Source organism: Dipodomys spectabilis, unplaced genomic scaffold, assembly GCF_019054845.1.
Source record: "Dipodomys spectabilis isolate Male_0828 unplaced genomic scaffold, ASM1905484v1 ptg000669l, whole genome shotgun sequence".
Lineage (NCBI taxonomy): Eukaryota > Metazoa > Chordata > Mammalia > Rodentia > Heteromyidae > Dipodomys > Dipodomys spectabilis.
The window spans coordinates 6,962,735-6,980,627 of NW_024871346.1; the positions used below are offsets into that span (position 1 = coordinate 6,962,735).

General features: G+C 57.2%; 1 protein-coding gene across 5 annotated transcripts in view; it reads left to right on the forward strand.

Moving 5' to 3' along the window:
• Tfeb (transcription factor EB) overlaps nt 1–17,893 on the forward strand; it is a 44,129-nt gene that overhangs the window by 23,215 nt on the left and 3,021 nt on the right. For 2 of the 5 annotated variants that reach the window (XM_042671827.1, XM_042671830.1), the window contains exons 2-6: nt 14,017–14,242; nt 14,320–14,574; nt 14,924–15,004; nt 17,115–17,235; nt 17,322–17,378. In XM_042671827.1, the coding sequence (XP_042527761.1) occupies nt 14,039–14,242; nt 14,320–14,574; nt 14,924–15,004; nt 17,115–17,235; nt 17,322–17,378 (718 nt within the window). In that variant the 5' untranslated portion in view covers nt 14,017–14,038. The other 3 variants (XM_042671831.1, XM_042671829.1, XM_042671832.1) reach the window with 3 other exon arrangements.

Sequence of the window (17,893 nt, forward strand, 5' to 3'; positions counted from 1 at the left end):
TTCATTCATCTACTCACCCATCCATTATATTCATCCATCTATCTGTCTATCCATTCATCTGTTACATCCACCCGTGAGCTATCCATCCACCCATTCACCAACTCATCTGTTTATTCATCCATCTACCCACACACCTATCCAACAGTCCATCTGTCCCTTTATCCGTTATTTGTCCATCCACCCATCCACCCACCCTCCATCCATCATACTCAGCCCTCACATATTTATTGAGCACCTCTCCTGTGCCATGCGCAAGACCCCTCCAAAACCAGCCTCATTCTCACTTTGTGTATGGAGATACTTGAGACCCCATGAACCCAGAAAAGAATGAAGGTCACCTAGTAAGTAACAGATTCAAGATTCAGCGGTACCTGCTTTAGAACATCTGCTCTAGTGTTGACGGAAATGGCCCAAGTGGCTCCTTCTGGGAGTGAAACAACAGCTGTGTTATCAAGTGACAGCACGCTGAGGTTCTACCCTTGCTGCAGCCTGCGGGAGGGCGGAGGAGAGGCAGTGTGGGCTTCTAATCCTGCTGGCGCGAGCCAGCAGTAACCTAATGTTGCTACCACTGCCACACACGCAGCATGGAGGTTCCCTCCCAACTCCCCCTTGAGTTCTAGGTACACTGCTGGCCTGACGGGTGTATTCAGCTCCACCACTCTCCCGCAGGAGGCTCTTCTGTGCCTGCCTCTCAGCCTCTCCACAGCGGGGGTCTGGCTCCTGTTTCTCTGCCTTTTTTTCTTAGTCTCAGAGCTAGCAGCTCAATTTCAGGTCAAAACTGCTTGCTTGGGCTTGTTGGCCAACACAGCCTCTCTGTCTGTGTCCAAGGGGCTTGCCTTCCAGTTATCACCCTCCTGGTCATCCTCTCTAACAGGTGCTTGACGAGAATCTTCTAGAGGCCTTGGACCAAAAAAAGGGAGCTGTCAGAATCCTATTTGTGCACAAATGTGGTGCTTACCACCTGCCACGCGCTGGCTGGCCCTGTCCAGGCCTCGTCAGATGAGGTGACCCCTCTGTGCCCCATCCTTTCCTGGAGGGGGGTGAGGCCAATGCTGGGTGGCCCATGGCTGCAGTGTCCTGACACTGATCGCAGCAATGTCTTGACTTTTCTTCCTTTCCCTGCCCTGCCTCTCCCCTGTGGCTGCCATGTGTCCATTAGTCAATCAGGACCCGAGCTTCCTGGTGCCTCTGCCTGTACGTCCATCAGGACAGGTGTAATTACTAGGCACTGGGGCACCCGTTTTGTTTGTTTGTTTTAGTTGGGTTAGGTTTATTAATATTTTTACTAGAGAAATGTTAAGGCCTTCTTTTTTTTTTTTTTTTTCAAATTCTCTGTTGTGATTAAGTGGTTACATAATTTCCCAAATTTCACAATATTGTGGGATAGTGATGCTTAGTTAAAGTCACAAACACATTCTGACCTTCATGGGGCAAATTGTCTATCGTGGTTTATAACATTTATGAGTTCTATGAGCTTTGCAATACAGTTATTTCTTCCACGTTGGGTGGTATGTACATTTCTTTTGTTTTGCATAGCGTTAGCTGTTCCCTCTTTCCCACTTGCTCCCTCCCTCCCATCGCTGCCATTGAGTTGCTTAGTTCATTTTGATCATGTCCAGTGTAGTTGATGGGTCCCACTGTTGTATTTTCCCTGATTCCCTCTAGTTCTGTGTCATCCTCCTGGTTTCCCTCTGCCATATATGTGATCAGCAGCATGGGGTTATTTAGTAGTGATTCGACCAGATGAGTGGAAGCCCTTTGTTATCTTGTTAATTTTGTCGTATCACCTTACATTTTGGATTTAACATCCATTTAGCAGGGAGACCATGTGCATTTGTCTCTTTGCTCTTGGCTTACCTTGCTCAACATGATTTCTTCTAGCTCCATCCATTTCCCTGCAAATGCCATTATTTTGTCCTTTCTAGTGGCTGCATAATATTCCATTGTGTATAGATACCACAATTTTTGGATCCATTCATCTGTGGTGGGGCATCCGGGTTGTTTCCATATCCTGGCTATTGTGAACAGTGCTGCAATAAAAATGAGGTGCATGTGTCTTTGTATACTGGTTCCTGTTGTTCAGGGTAGTTGCCTAGAAGTGGTATGACTGGGTCATAAGGGAGGTCAATATTTAGCTTTCTGAGGACCCTCCAGATTGCTTTCCAAAGTGATTGTATAAGTATACATTCCCACCAGCAGTGTAATAGGATTACTCTTTCTCCACATCCCCTCCAGCATTTGTCATTGGCTGACTTGAGGATGTGGGCCATTCTGACTGGGGTAAGGTGGTATCTCAGGGTTGTCTTCATTTGCATTTCCTTCACAACCAGGGATGGTGAACATTTCCTCATGTGTTTCTTTGCCATTTTTATCTCTTCTTCTGAGAAGTCTCTCTTTAGTGCCCTTGCTCATTTAGTAATTGGTTTGTTAGGTTTGGGAGGGACTAGTTTCTTGAGTTCCCTGTATATATTGGCTATTAACCCCTCGTCTGATATATTGCTGATAAATATTTTTTCCCAGTTAGTTGGTTGTCTTTCTAGCTTGGTTGCTATCGTTTTAGCTGTGCAGAACATTTTTATTTTAAGGTAGTCCCATTTGTCAAGTCTCTCTCCAATTTGTTGGGGGCACCAGTTTTGGTGAGCTCACCCCTCTGTCCCTGCTGGACCTATTTCCTGGCCAAGGCTTCCTCCATCTCCACCTGTGCCCATTCTGGTCTCTACCTCCGGTGGAGGAAAGGGCGGAAGTTAGAAGAGGGATTGGGTGTTTAGGGGAAATTCCCAGCAAGGACAGGAGCCAGGGCGGGGACAGGACTGGGCCTGGGACTCACTGGACAGGCCCACCCAGCCTCCCCTCTCCTCCAACCACCTACAGGCCTTGCCCTGAAAACACCAACGTCACTTGCAAAATGCATGTGGGGAACTGACCCACCTCATGGCCTCTGCCACTCTCTCCTGCTTCCTCGGGGCACCCCTATCCTACCCACTGGGCCAGATACACACCCAGCACCAGCACCAGCACCAGCAGGCCTTCCTCCAGTCTGCTCCTGGCTGCTGCTGATGGGAGGGCTGGCCCGGGGGCAGGGGGTGAGCCCGGCGTTGGAAGGTACGGCTTTCTGTTCCTGTCTCTCTGTTCCTGTCTCTCGCTTGCCCAAAGCATCTTCTGCCGAGGCACCAGGCGGTGCTGTGTCCGGCGCTCAGGCTGTCTCAGCCTGCCACCTTAGCCCCGTAGGGGAAAGTGAAGCGGTTGGAGCCCTAGAGCCTGGAGGCAGAAAGGCAGGAGATAAAGATAATTACAGGGGAGAGCAGAGCCCCACCCAAAAGGCACAGTGGGGACCTTCGAGGGCTCTGTCCTGCTCTGGGCTAGGGTCTCCCGTGGGGCCTCAGGGCAGAACATGGTGGTAGTGTCTGTGGATTTTTGCAGTTCTAGGCCACTTCTCGCTAGGGAAACAGTGGCATCTCCTGATGGGTGAGAGGGTTCCCAGGCATGGCAGCAGCAAGGCTAGACTGTGTGTCTGTCAGCTGATATCACGGGGTGGGGTGGGGGGACCCGATGGGCTAGCCTGGGATAGCCCTGCAGGCAAGGTCAGGAGCTTCTGGTTTCTCCAGACCCGCTCTAGACACTCCAGGAGGGTCCGGTAGGGGTTGGGGGGAGGGGTGAGAAGAAAAGGGCCTCTGGGCGAGGAGTTCTGGGCCGCTGCCTGTGGTCGTCCAGTGGCCTCAGCCGGGGCTGGCCGCCCTGTCCCGCCTCCACCAGGCGTGAGTCAGATCGAAAGCAGAAGCTGCCAGACGTGGTGCCGGGTGAAGTGAGGCAGAACAGCTGTGCTATTTTGGAACCTGGTTAATTCCCCCTCATGGCCCGCCACCTCCCTGCGCGCAGGGCTCCTCCGGCTTTCTCAAGGGGATGGTTGGGATGGGACTTGACTCCCCTGTCATGTATGTGGAGGGGCTTGCTAAGACTTCCCCTGCCAGTCCTCCTCCCGGGCTGGGAGGTGCTGGCTTCTCCTGGGCCAGCCCCGGTGGGTGCCGGTGGTCAGAGCGCCCTCTCCTGGTGGGAGCTGGCAGCGGGGTGTCTCTGGCCGTCATGGCGAGCTCCTGGCCTTGGCACCACTCCCCCTTGCCCATCTTTCACCACTCTCAGGCGGGCTGCCAGCTGGCTCTCCCAGGGAGTGAGCCGACAAGAGCTTCAGGTGCGAGCCGCCGCGCGCAGTGGATCTCAGAGGGTTGGGAGGGATTTCCGGATCCGGAAGGAGATATTTTGGGGGTTGAGGGCCTTTCCAGAATCTGTGAAATCGCATACTCTCTGACAGCCCCAACCGACTCCCCTGGCCAATAACTCTTTCTCTAGGCCCGCTAGGCCTGCTTGGGGTTCCACCGTGTACTCTGTGTGAGGCTTGTGTGCGGCTTCACCCGGGAGCTGGGGGCCCCGCAGGCTGCAGTGGTGACACAGGTGAGTTTCTGAGCTGGAGCTGGGGACATGGGAGGTCCGGGCTGCCGCTGGTCCATCCTCAGGGTGGGGCCGGGGCTCCTGCCTCTCCCAAGGCTTTGCCCTTGTCCTGTGGAAGGGTGGGCCCGGAGATCATCCCGGCCTCGGCCGTGTGTGACCCCGAGGTAGAGCCCCGCCCCACCGCCCTCCCTGCTGCCCATCCTGCCCTGGTATCTGTGTCCTGGGGAAGCAGGGCCAGTGCACAGGTGACCAATTCAAATCTAAGGCAAGTGTGACTGGATTACTTGTTGCTCGCAATGGAGGCAGGTGACAAGTGAGGAGGTGTGGGGGGAAGAGCGAGCTCCCCGCTCTGCTGTGGGATTTGGCGCCTCCAGCCTGGAGTGCCCGGGTGCCCTCCATTCTGAGTGCCCGGGTGCCCTCTGTTCTGTGTGGCCTGCACTCTGCTGGAGCTGTTCTTCAGGCGGTAAATCCTGCATGTGACAGCGGGCCTGTGTGCGTATGCGACCAAGTGAGCCTGTGAGACTCTGTGTTGTGTATGTGTGTGTGTGGGGGGGGGGGTGATGTGTCTCAGCTGTCTATCTGCTATCTGGCACTGGTAACGTCTCAGCTTCTAGGCCTTTTTCCCACCGATCCTTACTGTGGCCTCCTGCCCGGGTTCCAGCCCCTGGGCTGAGCCAGCCCGTGCAGCCGGGAGGCCTGCAGCCTTCCCCAGGCCTCCACCTCCACTCCTGAGCCTGGGCTCAGGGCTGATTGCCAGAGCTCACTGTGGGGCTCACAGAGCCCTGCCTGTCCTTTACAGTATCCCTCTCCTTCCTCCCTGGCCTGGAACTCCCTCTCTCCTCCCTCCGGTCACTCTTGGAACCAGAAGGCAGAGAGTGAAGTGTCTTTCTTTACTGTGCCCACAGATGTCCCTGGACAGGTCGTTAAAGTATGAGTCTGCCTCCTTGGGGTAATGCCAGGCTGTGGATCGTCCAGGTAGCAGGGGCTTCGGGATCCCCAGTGAGCTGGATGGGGCTCTGGGAAAGGGGAGGAACACTCGTGGAGTGGCCCTCGGTCAGGCATATCACATGCCATCTCCTGAACTGCTGGGACCAAGGTGGCATAACTGCCATCTATTGTACAGATGGGGAACTGAGGCACCTGCCCACTGTCACAGTGTGTAAGAGGCCAGGCCATGCTCCCCTGAACTCAGAGGCCGCCTCAGCCAGCTGTGCAGCAGCATCTGTCTACATTACAGTATACGGTGGAAGAGGGGGGAGGCGTGGGTGTCCTCAAGCAGGACAAGGCTTTTGTGGAAAAAGGGACCAAATGGAAATTAAGAGGTCCTGAGTTCAAGTCCCAGTACCTCCACAAGGGACTGGGTGGAGAGCAGTTCTGCAGGAGGCAGCTATGTTGGGCTGGTATCCTGCCCCAAACTGCGTAGTTTAAGGTCTCCATCACTCCCTCCTCACAGACATTTCCAGACTGCCTGCAGGGGCGCCTGCATTCTAATGCGCATGTGCAGAGTCTGAGCCCAGGCCCTCCACTCCAGGCCCACCACCCAGTGGCTGCGTGACCCTGAACACACTGTCAGCCTGCCTGTACCTCACTGGCCCCCTCTATAAGGTGGAGGGTGCGTTTGTCCCATTCACTGGCAGGTGGGGTGGCTGCTGGGTTAGATCAGTAATTCAATCAGAACAATGGGCGGCAGAATGATTAATGCCTCCATTTGCATCCTGGAGTCTTCAGCCCAGCGTTTGGGACTTCCTGCCATGGTCACTACTCTTACATTCCCTCTTTCCTGTCTGCTTCTCTCCTCCAGTGTCCCGAGCCAAGCCTGCGGTCCAGGAGGAAGGAGCTGCTCTGCAGGCCTGGCTCTTTGCATGCTCACCCATCTTCCACTCAGGCCCAAGCAGAGGGGAGGAGAGGCCCAGGTGCAGATGGGTCCCTGAAGGCCCATAGCTCTGGAGAGCAGCCACAGAGCATGGAGAAAGGACGGTGAAAGTTCTCCTCCCGGCTCAGCCTTGTCATACTCCGCTGCAGAGCCTCCCTTGGGCTCTTCTTACTAGACACCCAGGGGCCAGAGAAGGTGGGACTTCCCTGAGATCACCCAGCGCAGAGGGGGTCTTGTCTAGGGCACTTAGGTCAACCCCGCTCTGGCTGTGGGGCCAAGGGAGGCCTCACAGAGCCGACTTACTCCAGCGGGCCCAAGCTGTCACCCAAATCCACAGTGGCACGAAATGGTCCAATAAGGGGGAATCTTAGGCCTTATCTCCCTGGAGAGGACTCGTCACCAGCAGCTGGCCTGTGGGCTGTGGACGCTGAGCTGCTCTCCCTCACGGGGGTGGAGCTTGCAGTCTCAGTCTCTTCCCTCTCCCTGAAGCCCCTTTCTCCTTCAGGGAGCCATTTCTGCACTAGACCCCACCCCTGCCTTCCCACCACTCTGGTCCTGAGTGGTACTCTGGTCCGTGCGATGGCATGTGCGTGTGACAGCTTGATAGAATTCTCCCAGGGCCTGTCGTGACCCATGTAACTGCCTCAGTGGGTCCAGACATACACCACCACCCCACCCCCCCTCCCCGCCCCGGCTCCTGGGCACGGATCTCCTTAGCCGTGAGTGTCTGCAGGTGGGTTCAACCTTCACCCAGAGGCATCTGGGAGGTTGAGGGTACTCAGGCCGTTCTGGAGACCCTCTGTAGGGTTCATCGAAGGTGGTGAGGTACGAAGGAGGAAGGGCTTGGATCGTGGGGGAGGTCACTGGGAAGATCTCCCCTGTGGTCCCCTGTCTCTCTCTGACCGTGGCACAGGAGAGACCTGTTCCCTGTGTTCTTGTGGCGTGATCTCAGCCCAGCCACGTCGCTTTTCCTCTCCTGCCAGTGCTATCGTGTGTCTCATAAAGTGGCCACGGGATGGAGGGGGTCACGCGGGGCCTCATGCGGGTCCTGTGCTTATTCAGTGCCGGCTCACAGTGGGGACTTGGAGTGTTAGTGAGTTGTCCTGGGCCAAGCACAGGAGGCTCGCAAAGTCTGGAGGGCCCAGAGAAGAAAAGTGGTTTTTCTGGAAACTTCATTATAGCTGAGGAGCCTGGTAGGTGGCCAGGAAGTGAGGACAAAGCAGAGTGGACACAGGCAGGGCTGGTCAAGTGAGCGGACAGAGCCCAGGAGGCGTCCAGGCATGCAGGCTGGGCATCCTGGCCCCAGCCCCGCCCAGCCCAGGAGAAAGCGGCCTGCTCCGGCTGCAGGGAGCCCACATGGGGCTCTGTTTCCACGAGGAACTCCAGGGGGGCCGGTGTGGGGTGTCCCTAAGTGGGCTTGGATGGAGAGGCAGAATGGGGACCCCATACCCTCCCAGCACCCCTCCCCCCAGGATTCTGAGAGAGACATGGCCCTGCTGGCCCCTGGTATTCGGGTGACACCCCTCACCCCACGGGGGAGCCGTGACTGCCTGTACATGCAGCCCTTGTCCTGCGGCTCAGGGACTGTGCGGACGGACGTTGTTGTCTCCCAGGTCATGAGACTTCATTCACCTCTGCCATCAGAGGGGTTCAGAGAAGACAGAAGAAACTCCAAACCGGGCACTTGAAGGTTGGGAGGCCTCGGGGGGTCACGGGTCCCGTCCTGCTGCGCCCCCCCATCCGGGAGGCCATCCGCTGGCATCAGTTGATTTCCCCAGGACGGCCTGGGCAGCGCCCGCACAATGGAAGGTTTGTAAGCGGCGCCATTAGAAGACAGCGTCTTCCGAGCACTCAGGCACCGACGTCACAAATGGTTTAAACAGGCGTCCCGGCGCTGGCCCGTGCGCTTTGTTTCAGCCGCCAGACCATGTGCTTGTCTGGGACTACAGGAAATTATCTCTGCCCTTTGAGGAAGGGTAGTGTTTTCTTACTTGAGGACCTCACCCTGTGCAGGCCTTGGGCAGGATGAAAGAGATCAGCTGCTGAGACCCTTTGATGGCTGGGGACGTCTTCAAGGGACTCCCTAAAATCAGATGTCATTGGTCCAAGTGCAGGATTAAAGCCAGACTCGCCGCACCCAGCTCAGGGCCGGAATGCCAGCACCTCATGTTTAGCTTCCAGTTGTTAGCTGTGTGATGTTTAGTGAGCGACAGCCTCTCTGTGACCTGGTCCTCATCTGAGAAGCCAGGACTGCAATGGTGCCCATGTTACAGAACTGCCAAAATAGATAATAGTATGTGGGACTGGGAAGGTGGCTCAGTGGTAGAGGGCTTGCCCCACATGCATGAGGTCCTGGGTTTGATTCCTCAGCACCACATAAGCAGGAAAAGCTGGAAATGGTGCTGTGGCTCAGCACTAGCCTTGAGCTGAAGAGCTCAGGGACAGCGCCCAGGCCCAGAGTTCAAGCCCCACGACTGACAAATAAACAAACAAACAAACAAATAAATAAATAATAGTATCTGACACTCACTTGGTAGTGAATAAGCTTTGGCTGTTAGTGAAAATTATACAGGGATGAAGCCGGGCACTGTTGCTCATTGATCTCTGTTGTAATCCTAGCTACTTGGGAGACTGAGATCCAGAGGATCTCAGTTGGAAGCCAGCCAGGGCAGAAAAGTCCATGAGACTCTTAATTTCCAAAACAACCAGCAAAAAGCTGACCTGGAAGCTTGGCTTCATCTGAACAAACACGCTGAGCAAGGGAGCTAATAGGTTCAAGGCCCTGAGTTCACACCTAGTACTGCTTCCCATCAAATGTATAGACAAGGATCATATGTACGTTTGTTAGAGAAAAAGAACACTAAGCCAGGTCCCAGTGGCTCACACCTGTAATCCTAGCTACTCAGGAGGCAGGAAAGTCTGTGAGACTTTTTTTTTTAATCATGGGGCTTGAACTCTGGGCTTGGGCCCTGCCCCTGCACTGTTCTTCAGCTCAAAATGAGCGCTCTGCCACTTGAGCCGCAGCGCCACTTCGGTTTTCTAGAGGTTTATTGGAGATAAAGGTCTCCCGGACTTCTCTGCCCAGGCTGGCTTTGAACTATGATCCTCAGATCTCAGCCTCCTGAGTAGCTAGGATTCCAGGCATGAGCCACCAGTGCCCGTCTCATGAGACTCTTATCTCCAAGTAACCATGAGAAAACCAGTAGTGGTGTTGTGGCTGAAGTGGTAGAGCGCTCGCCTTGAGCTGAAGATCTCACGGACAGCTCCCAGGCTCAGAGTTCAGGCCCCACAACCGACAATAAAAAAAAAAAGAAAGAAAGAAAAAAAGGAAAGAAAAAGAACATTATTCTATAAGATCCAAACATACATACCACTCATCATTGTGTCATTCAAAGATATATGGATCTGTGTATTTTCCTGCACATACTGTTACATAGTGGCAAGCATTTTCTTTCTTTTCTTTTGTTGGTTGTGGGGCTGAACTCTGGGCCTGGGTGCTGTCCCTCGGCTCTTCAGCTCACAGCAGCTAGCACTCTACCACTTGAGCCACAGTACCACTTCTGGCTTTTTCTGCTTATGTGGTGTTGAAGACTTGAGCTCAGGGCCTCATGCGTGCAAGGCAAGCACTCTACCACCGAGCCACCTTTCCAGCCCATGGCGAGCATTTTCTTTTCTTTTCTTTTGGGGGTGGGGGGGGGGAGTTCTGTCGTAGGGCCTGAACTCTGGGCCTGGGCGCTGTCCCTCAGCTCTTCAGCTCAAGGCTAGCGCTCTACCACTTGAGCCACAGCACCACTTCCAGCTTTTTTCTTTTTGCTTATGTGGTGCTGAGGAATCGAACCTAGGGCCTCAGGCATGCAAGGCAAGCGCTCTACCACTGAGCCACCTTCCCAGCCCGAGCATTTTCATATAGAAGTTTATATCCTACTTTTTGTTACAACATGGTGTGTTTATAGTGAACCCAGCAATCCATTTTTGCCGGACATTGAGCCTATTTTTCAATCTTTTGTTACATAATGTGTAGTGTATCTTATATACACAGATGCCTATGTGCCTGTTTGTGGTGATACTGGGCCTTGATCTCTCCCTTATGTTTTTCCTTACAATCTGGCACTCTACTACTTGAGCCATGTCTCTAGTTCCTGCTTTGGCTGGTTAATTGGGGATAAGGGTCTCTCTGATTTGTCTACCCTGACTGGCTTTAAGTCTGGATCCTCAGATCTCAGCCTCTTGAGTAGCTAGGCTTATAGCCACCAGCCACGGGCGCCTGGGGTGGGTTCCGAGGCTTTTTTAACATCATAGATGAACTGGGTATGGCTTGGCAATTTGCTCCCCTCTTCTTTTAAACTGTTTAAAGTCTGCCTTCCTTCTTGAGTTCTAAAAAGTGAAACAGTTGTAAGTAGCAGCTGGACAAAAGATCATAAACAAGTTACTCCTGTGTCAGCAACACCTGCAACAAATTATAGCACATTCCTCGCCCCCCAGGCCCTCCGTCCCAGCCCCTCCCCCAGGCTGACCCGGATTCTGACTTCTCTAACACTGTGGATGGGTCTGGCCTACTTTTGAACGTCATATACAGCAAACATACGGTGTTCTGGGCATTCTTCTGTCTGGCTCCTCCCTCATGCGAGGGAGCCCTACGTATGAGCGTGGCTGGCCCTGTCTCTGTGGGGGAACATTCTGTGGGGGCCGTGTCACACCTTCCCTGTCCCTTTCTCTTCAGTGGACATTTGGGTAGTGTCCAGTCTGGGCTCCTGTGCACAGGGCTGCTGGGAACATTCTAGTAGATGACCTTCAGTGAGCACATGGACGCTCACCGGGGCTGTGAGCAGGAGGGGAGGAGCCTGACGGTGGCCTGTGAGGGTTTCCAGTGTCCGTGTCCGTGTGTGTGTCCGTGTCCGTGTGTGTGTCCGTGTCCGTGTGTGTGTGTGCGTGCGCACGCGCACACACACACGTGCGCGTGCCAGGGCACTGTCCCTTAGCCCCAGGAGGCTCCGTTGTTCAGAGTAGCAAAGGGAAGCACAGAGAGGGCTAGTGACTGTGTGAGGTCACCCAGCCGGGGCTTGTGCTGGTGGGCCGGTGGGTCTGGGAAGCTGGCAGGGCTGAGCTTCGGCTCTGCCTTGGCCGAGGTGGTGGTGGGCTGGGAGGGCCTGGTGAGCAGTGGCGGAGCCGCCGTGGGCTCCGGGTGCGGATGAGCGGCCGGGCTGCTTGGGGGGGGGGGGGTAAGGGAGACGCCCATTGTGGGTCTGCCCTGGTTCCTGGGAGTGCGCACATCAGACCCTCCGGCGGGGGTCTGGAAGTGGGGAGCTTGGAGGGTGAGCCCGTGCCTGGGGCTCCCCGGCCCACTCCCTCTGCTCTGGACCCCTCCCCCCCAAGTCTCTGCCTTCACCCCAGAGCGGCCCACCTGGAGCAGGACCCGGCCGCCCGTCCTGCTGCCCGCCCCGCGGGTGCACATTCAATTCTTGTCTCCACCCAGCAGCGCCCAGGCAGCTGAGGTGGGCGCCGCCAGGGCCCAGCACGGCTCCCGGGACAGCTGGGCCCCCCCCCCAGACCCCACCGGCCACCCTTTGTCAGGAAACAAGGGCCTCCTTCTCCCCAGCCCTCCCTGAGGTGGCTGGCACGGCCAGGCTCCCTTCCCCCTTCCCTTCCCCACCAGAATGACTGAAGTCAGATGGGGGGGGCTGCCTGGCCGCCAGGGTTCGTGGCTGGCTGCAGCTGGTCAGCCATGGGTCTGTAGGCCAGTGTGCGCCGTGGGCTGTGGGGGTCCTGAGACAGGGCCTGGCCTCTGTGGGGGCTGCGGGGGGCTGGGGAGCTGCAGCTGCACCGCTGCTGGGTGGGGGAGGGGCGCGGGCATCTGGGCTGGGGGCTGGGGGGAGGACCATTTCCTTTTTTGTTGTTGATCTTCAGAGGCTCAGCCTCCCTGCCTCCTGGGAAGGTCGCGTGGATGGTGGGAGGAGTCAGGATGGGGTCCTGTGGCTGGACCTCCACTCTTGATGCACGACCTATACCGCCGGGCACTTGTTCCCTCCCAGTCCTGTGTGGAGCCCCTGGTGACCCCTAGCGCGGGGCTGAGGACCCACGGCCTGGGCCACCTCTGCGCGTGCCCTGTGCGCCACGCGCCCTTTCCCCAGCCTCCTCGCGTAGAGCCTTTCCAGGTGCGGAAACCAAGCTCCGAGCGACGTTCGCCCAAGCTCACACAGCAAAGCCCAGGGACAGCACGGTAGCATGCCAGCCCAAGTCCCGGTGCCCACCGTCCACGCGTCCTCATCCCCCCCACTCCCACCCAGCCCGCCGGCCTCGCTCCGTGAAGATTGTGCTGCTCCTACCAAACCCCTGCGGTCCCGACTACAATTTCCATGGAATTGGCACAACACTCCCCGCTCCCCCCCACCCCCAGCCTGAGCCTCAGCTGCGGGGCACTGCGTGGCTCGCGGGCAGCTCAGCCAGCGAGGGGGAGGGACTGGCCCAGGGCCACCCTGGGAGCTGGGACCGAGGGCCCTGTGGCAGGACTTCCAGTGACTCACCCTCTTCCCCTCGGGTCTAGGCTTCTGGGCCTGGGTCACACCTGTCCATCCATCCCTCTGAGGATCAGTGACGCTGGGCTTGGTGGAAAGCTCTCTGGAGCTCTGGGACTACTCAGTACCGGGTTCATGAATACTGTTTCTTAGGTTGCCTTAGCTCTTACCAGGTCCTAGTGGCTAGGGGCCAGAAGGTAAACAACCAGCGAAAGCCTGCCCCAGGGAAGTTTGCATTCCTAGTAGGAAAGACCCAGACAATGAATGGAAGGAATAACAAAGGAAAAACTCCTGGAACATTAGAGGGCAGTTAGTGAAGTAGGGAAATGGAAGAGGGGAAGGGCTGTGGTGGCTGGAGGTAGGGAGCTGGCAGTTTTGTTGGTTTTAATAGAGTGACCAGGGAACCTGGCTCTAAGGTGGCATTTAAGCCCTGGAGGCAAAGGGGTGAGCCTTGATGGTATCCGAGAAACAGCATTCCAGGAGGTGGGAGCAGCTAGTGCAAAGGCCCTGGGGTGGGAGCACGTCCCAAGTGCTTGAGGATTTCAGAGGCTGGAGGTGTGGCCTGAATACCCAACAAAGAGGGAGGGGAGGCTGGGGAGGAGAGCTGGGGAGGCTGGCGACTGTCTGAGGAGGCGGTAGCAGGCCTCAGCAGGCCTTTTGGGCTATGGTAAGGGCCTTGGGTTTTACTCTGGAGGTAATAGGAGCCATGGAGAGTTCTAGACAGAGAACAGGTCAGGAACTGAGCTGGGTGTTTATAGATCCTTGTAACCACTGACTTGTAGTGTGTGTGTGTGTGTGTGTGTGTGTGTGTTGGCTGGAGGAGGGAGTCTGAGGTCTGGAGGCTGGAGAAGGATGGTGTACTGAGGCTGGGCTGGGGAAGGACAGCAGAAGTGACCACTGAAGGATGTAGCAGGGGTAATGATGCAGGTGTGACAGACAGACGGACAGATGGACTCCAAGGCCAGGCTGGCTCCAGGTTTGGCCGGTGGTCAGCTGCGTTGGCGAATGAAGAACCAAATCTTTTGTTCTGGTCCAGGAGGCAGGAATTTGGACTCATGGCCCGGCTCGGTCCCCAGCTGGCTCAGTGGCCTTGGGCTGGGCCTCGTCCGGGTCAGGGAAGCCTTACGGTGTGTGCTGGCCCCTCCCGTGCACCCGGGACCTCACGGACCTGTGTCTCCCGGTCCCCAGGGAGCCTGCGCCCGCAGCCGCCATGGCGTCGCGCATCGGGCTGCGCATGCAGCTCATGCGGGAGCAGGCGCAGCAGGAGGAGCAGCGGGAACGCATGCAGCAGCAGGCCGCCATGCATTACATGCAGCAGCAGCAGCAGCAGCAGCTGGGAGGGCCACCCACCCCGGCCATCAACACCCCCATCCACTTCCAGTCGCCACCACCGGTGCCAGGAGAGGTGCTGAAGGTAGGCTCCCCCCCTTCTCACCCCCACCCCGTCCCGGCCTGCCTGCTGCTGCCAGCCGTCCACCTCTCTCCTCCCAGGTGCAGTCCTACCTGGAGAACCCCACCTCCTACCACCTGCAGCAGTCCCAGCACCAGAAGGTGCGGGAGTACCTGTCCGACACCTATGGGAACAAGTTCGCCGCCCACATCAGCCCCGCACAGGGATCCCCGAAGCCCCCACCCGCCGCCTCCCCTGGAGTGCGGGCAGGACACGTGCTGTCCACCTCCGCGGGCAACAGCGCCCCCAACAGTCCCATGGCCATGCTGCACATCAGCTCCAACCCCGAGAAGGAGGTAAGCAGCACTCCCTCGCCTCCGGTGCCCTGCAGCAAGCCGGTGGCAGGGGCTCTGCCCAGAGAAGATGGGGTGTGTCCTCAGGGAGCCCCGTAGTGAGGAGACACCCTGGCCTGTGTCCGCTCAGCTCGGGGAGGAAAGACCTGCACAGGCCAGCCGGGCTGGCTGCAGCCATGGGTGGAAGGTGTGTCTGGTCAGGGAGGCTGGGGGGGAGGATCTGGTCAGGCTGCCTGCTGAGCTGGGGAGCTGGGGAGCTCCTGGGCAGCGGAGCTTGGCTTGGCAGAGCTTGGCTTGGCGGGAGACCCTTCCAGGCCAGTGGCCCTGGCACATGGACTCTTGTCTTTTGCAGTTCGATGACGTTATTGACAACATCATGCGGCTGGACAACGTGCTGGGCTACATCAACCCCGAGATGCAGATGCCCAATACGGTACTCCAGCCGGGCTCGGGCACGGCGGGCACCCAGGGAACCGCGGTGGCTGAGCTTGCCCAGAGCTCACCTGGGAACTGGCATCTTGGCAGGGACAAGGGTCACCTCCCTCAACTGCCGGCCCGGGGGCAATCAGAATTATGAATGAAGGCTGGTGGCTCACACCTGTGATCTTAGCACTCAACAGGCTAAGATCAAAGGATCACAGTTCAAAGCCAGCTTCCAATTAACCACCAAACAAAACCGGGAAGTGGCGCTGTGGCTCAAGTGGTAGAGTTCTATCCTTGGACAGAGAGACGCTTAGGGACAGTGCCCAGCCCTGAGATAAAGCTCCAGGATTGTGCACACATGTGCAAGCGCATGCACACACAAATTATGAATTAAGGTGTTTTCCACCCGGGTTGTCTCATGGGGCTCCAGAAGAGACGGGAGAGGCAAGAAAGGGGAGGGGTGGCCGGGCTGTTTCCAGAGTCTCTAGGGGAGGGGACGGGGTGCCCCGCCTTTCGCCAAGGCTTCTGTGAGTGCACAGGAAGCCCCTCTGGGGGTGCGTCAGTCCCCTGCTCTGCCAAGCCTTGTCCCCAGCCCTAGGACTCCTCCCTGTAACAGTGTCCTGTAGGTGGCCACTGGACTCCCAGGCAGGGATGGCGGGCGGGAAGGACCGGGCTTGGGGAATTGGTTTCAGCCATGACCTTGAAAAGTCCGGCAGCCACGGAGCCCTTTTGCTCAGGTGTGAGACGTGCCGCCATCTGCCTACAGGCTTGTGGGCACCTGATAAGAGGCGGGACAGTGAGGGCCAGCGCGGGCAGGGACCGCAGGGTTGGCTCTGAGCAAGTAGGGCTCCTTTTGCTTTTCCCAGTTCCTGGGGTTTGAATTCAGGGCTTTGCACTTTTCCAGGCAGGACTCTTCACACTTGTGCCTGCTTCCAACCCTTTTTTTTTTTTTTTGGGTCCTGTCGTGGGGCCTGAACTCTGGGCCTGGGCGCTGTCCCTCAGCTCTTCAGCTCAAGGCTAGTGCCCTACCACTTAAGCCACAGTGCCACTTCCGGCTTTTTTTCTTTTTGCTTATGTGGTGCTGGGGAATCGAACCCAGGGCCTCATGCATGCAAGGCAAGCGCTCTACCACTGAGCCACCTTCCCAGCCCGCTTCTAGCCCTTTTTGCCTATATGATTTTTGAGAAAGGTCTCACATTTTTGTCCCAGCTAGCCCAGACCGCGATCCTCCTGTTAATGCTTTCTGCTGTCGCTGGAATGACAGGTTAGACGAGCCTTCGCTCCTGGCTCTCCTCCCCACGACTCCCCCCAGGCCCTTTGACGTCGCTGTCCCTGCTTCATGAACAGAGTGGCATACTACTTCCAGCCCAGCCTCCCACCATGCCTCCCCAGGAAAGTTCTCAGTTTCCGCCTTGGGAGTCACAGCCAGTCCTCAGCCTCCACTGCCCTGGTGACATTGCCCAGCAGCTCTCGGTGGGAGCCGGTACAGACTAAGTGACTTAGTAGAAGCTGGCCTGGACCAGTTGGGTCCAAACCTGCAGCTAGCAGCGTGGAGCCGAGAGGGGAGGGGCGGAGGCTGTCCCATTGTTCTGGTCTCTCATCTCCAGTGCATTGGGCGTGTACAGGCCTATGGCTTGCTGGGAGAGAGAGAGAGAGAGAGAGAGAGAGAGAGAGAGAGAGAGAGAGAGAGAGAGAGAGAGAGCTAGCCACACACACACACACACACACACACACACACACACACACACACACACACACACACACACACACACACACACGAGACAGAGACAGCGCTTGTGGGCCCGATCAGGTATCCCCTGAGAACTTCTCAGCCCAGCCTCACCTCTCCTCTCCCTCAGTGGCATTCCATGCCCCACAGGGAACCATCCAGAAAACCCTGAGCAGATTAAGCCCCTCCCTGGGGCTTTGCTAAACCCAGATCTCACCATTGGAAGACCCAGCTCCTAAGGGCAGGGCTGTGTCAGCTCTGCTCTGAGTCGCAGAGTCACGGCTGGTTCAGCCCAGGAACCCCTGCCCCCGGGAAGATGGGCCCCGGAAGGAGCTCCCCGCAGGAAGGGGAGCCCCACTCAGGGAGCCACTCCCCGCCATGCCCTCCACAGCTACCCCTGTCCAGCAGCCACCTGAACGTGTACAGCAGCGACCCCCAGGCCACGGCCTCACTGGTGGGTGTCACCAGCAGCTCCTGCCCCGCAGACCTGACCCAGAAGCGAGAGCTCACAGGTACTGCTGCCCTTCCCTGCTCCAGGGCCCTGGCCTCGCCTTCCCTCCCTCCCTCCCTGCACCTCACCTTCTTTCTTGACCCCCAGATGCTGAGAGCCGAGCCCTGGCCAAGGAACGACAGAAGAAAGACAATCACAACCTAAGTGAGTGCTGCCATCAGGGACACCACACACACACACACACACACACACACACACACACACACACACACACACACACACACACACACACACACACACACACACACACACACACACACACACACACACACACACACACACACACACACACACACACACCGACCCCCCCCCCCCCCACTGTTCTAGAAGCCTCTCCAGGCCTGGCCCCTCTTGTCAACCCCAGCAATGACCCCATGGCGGAGAATGGCGACTCCATTCTCTGCCCTCCGGTTCTTTCTAGGAGGGGTGGGAGGAGCTACCGGGGGTGGTCCTGAAATTCCCCGGTGATGGGATTGATTGGGATCTTCTGGGCGTGGGGCCTGGGTGTGGGGGAGGGTCGTTGCCCCCGGCAGTTCTGGTTCCAGTTCTGTCCTGCGGCCTGCTGGAGGCTGCCCCTTCCTCACCCCCCACCTCCCAGAAGCACCAGATCTAAGCTGCAGCCTACCCCCCCCCCCCCACAAGCCCTGTGGGCCGGGCTT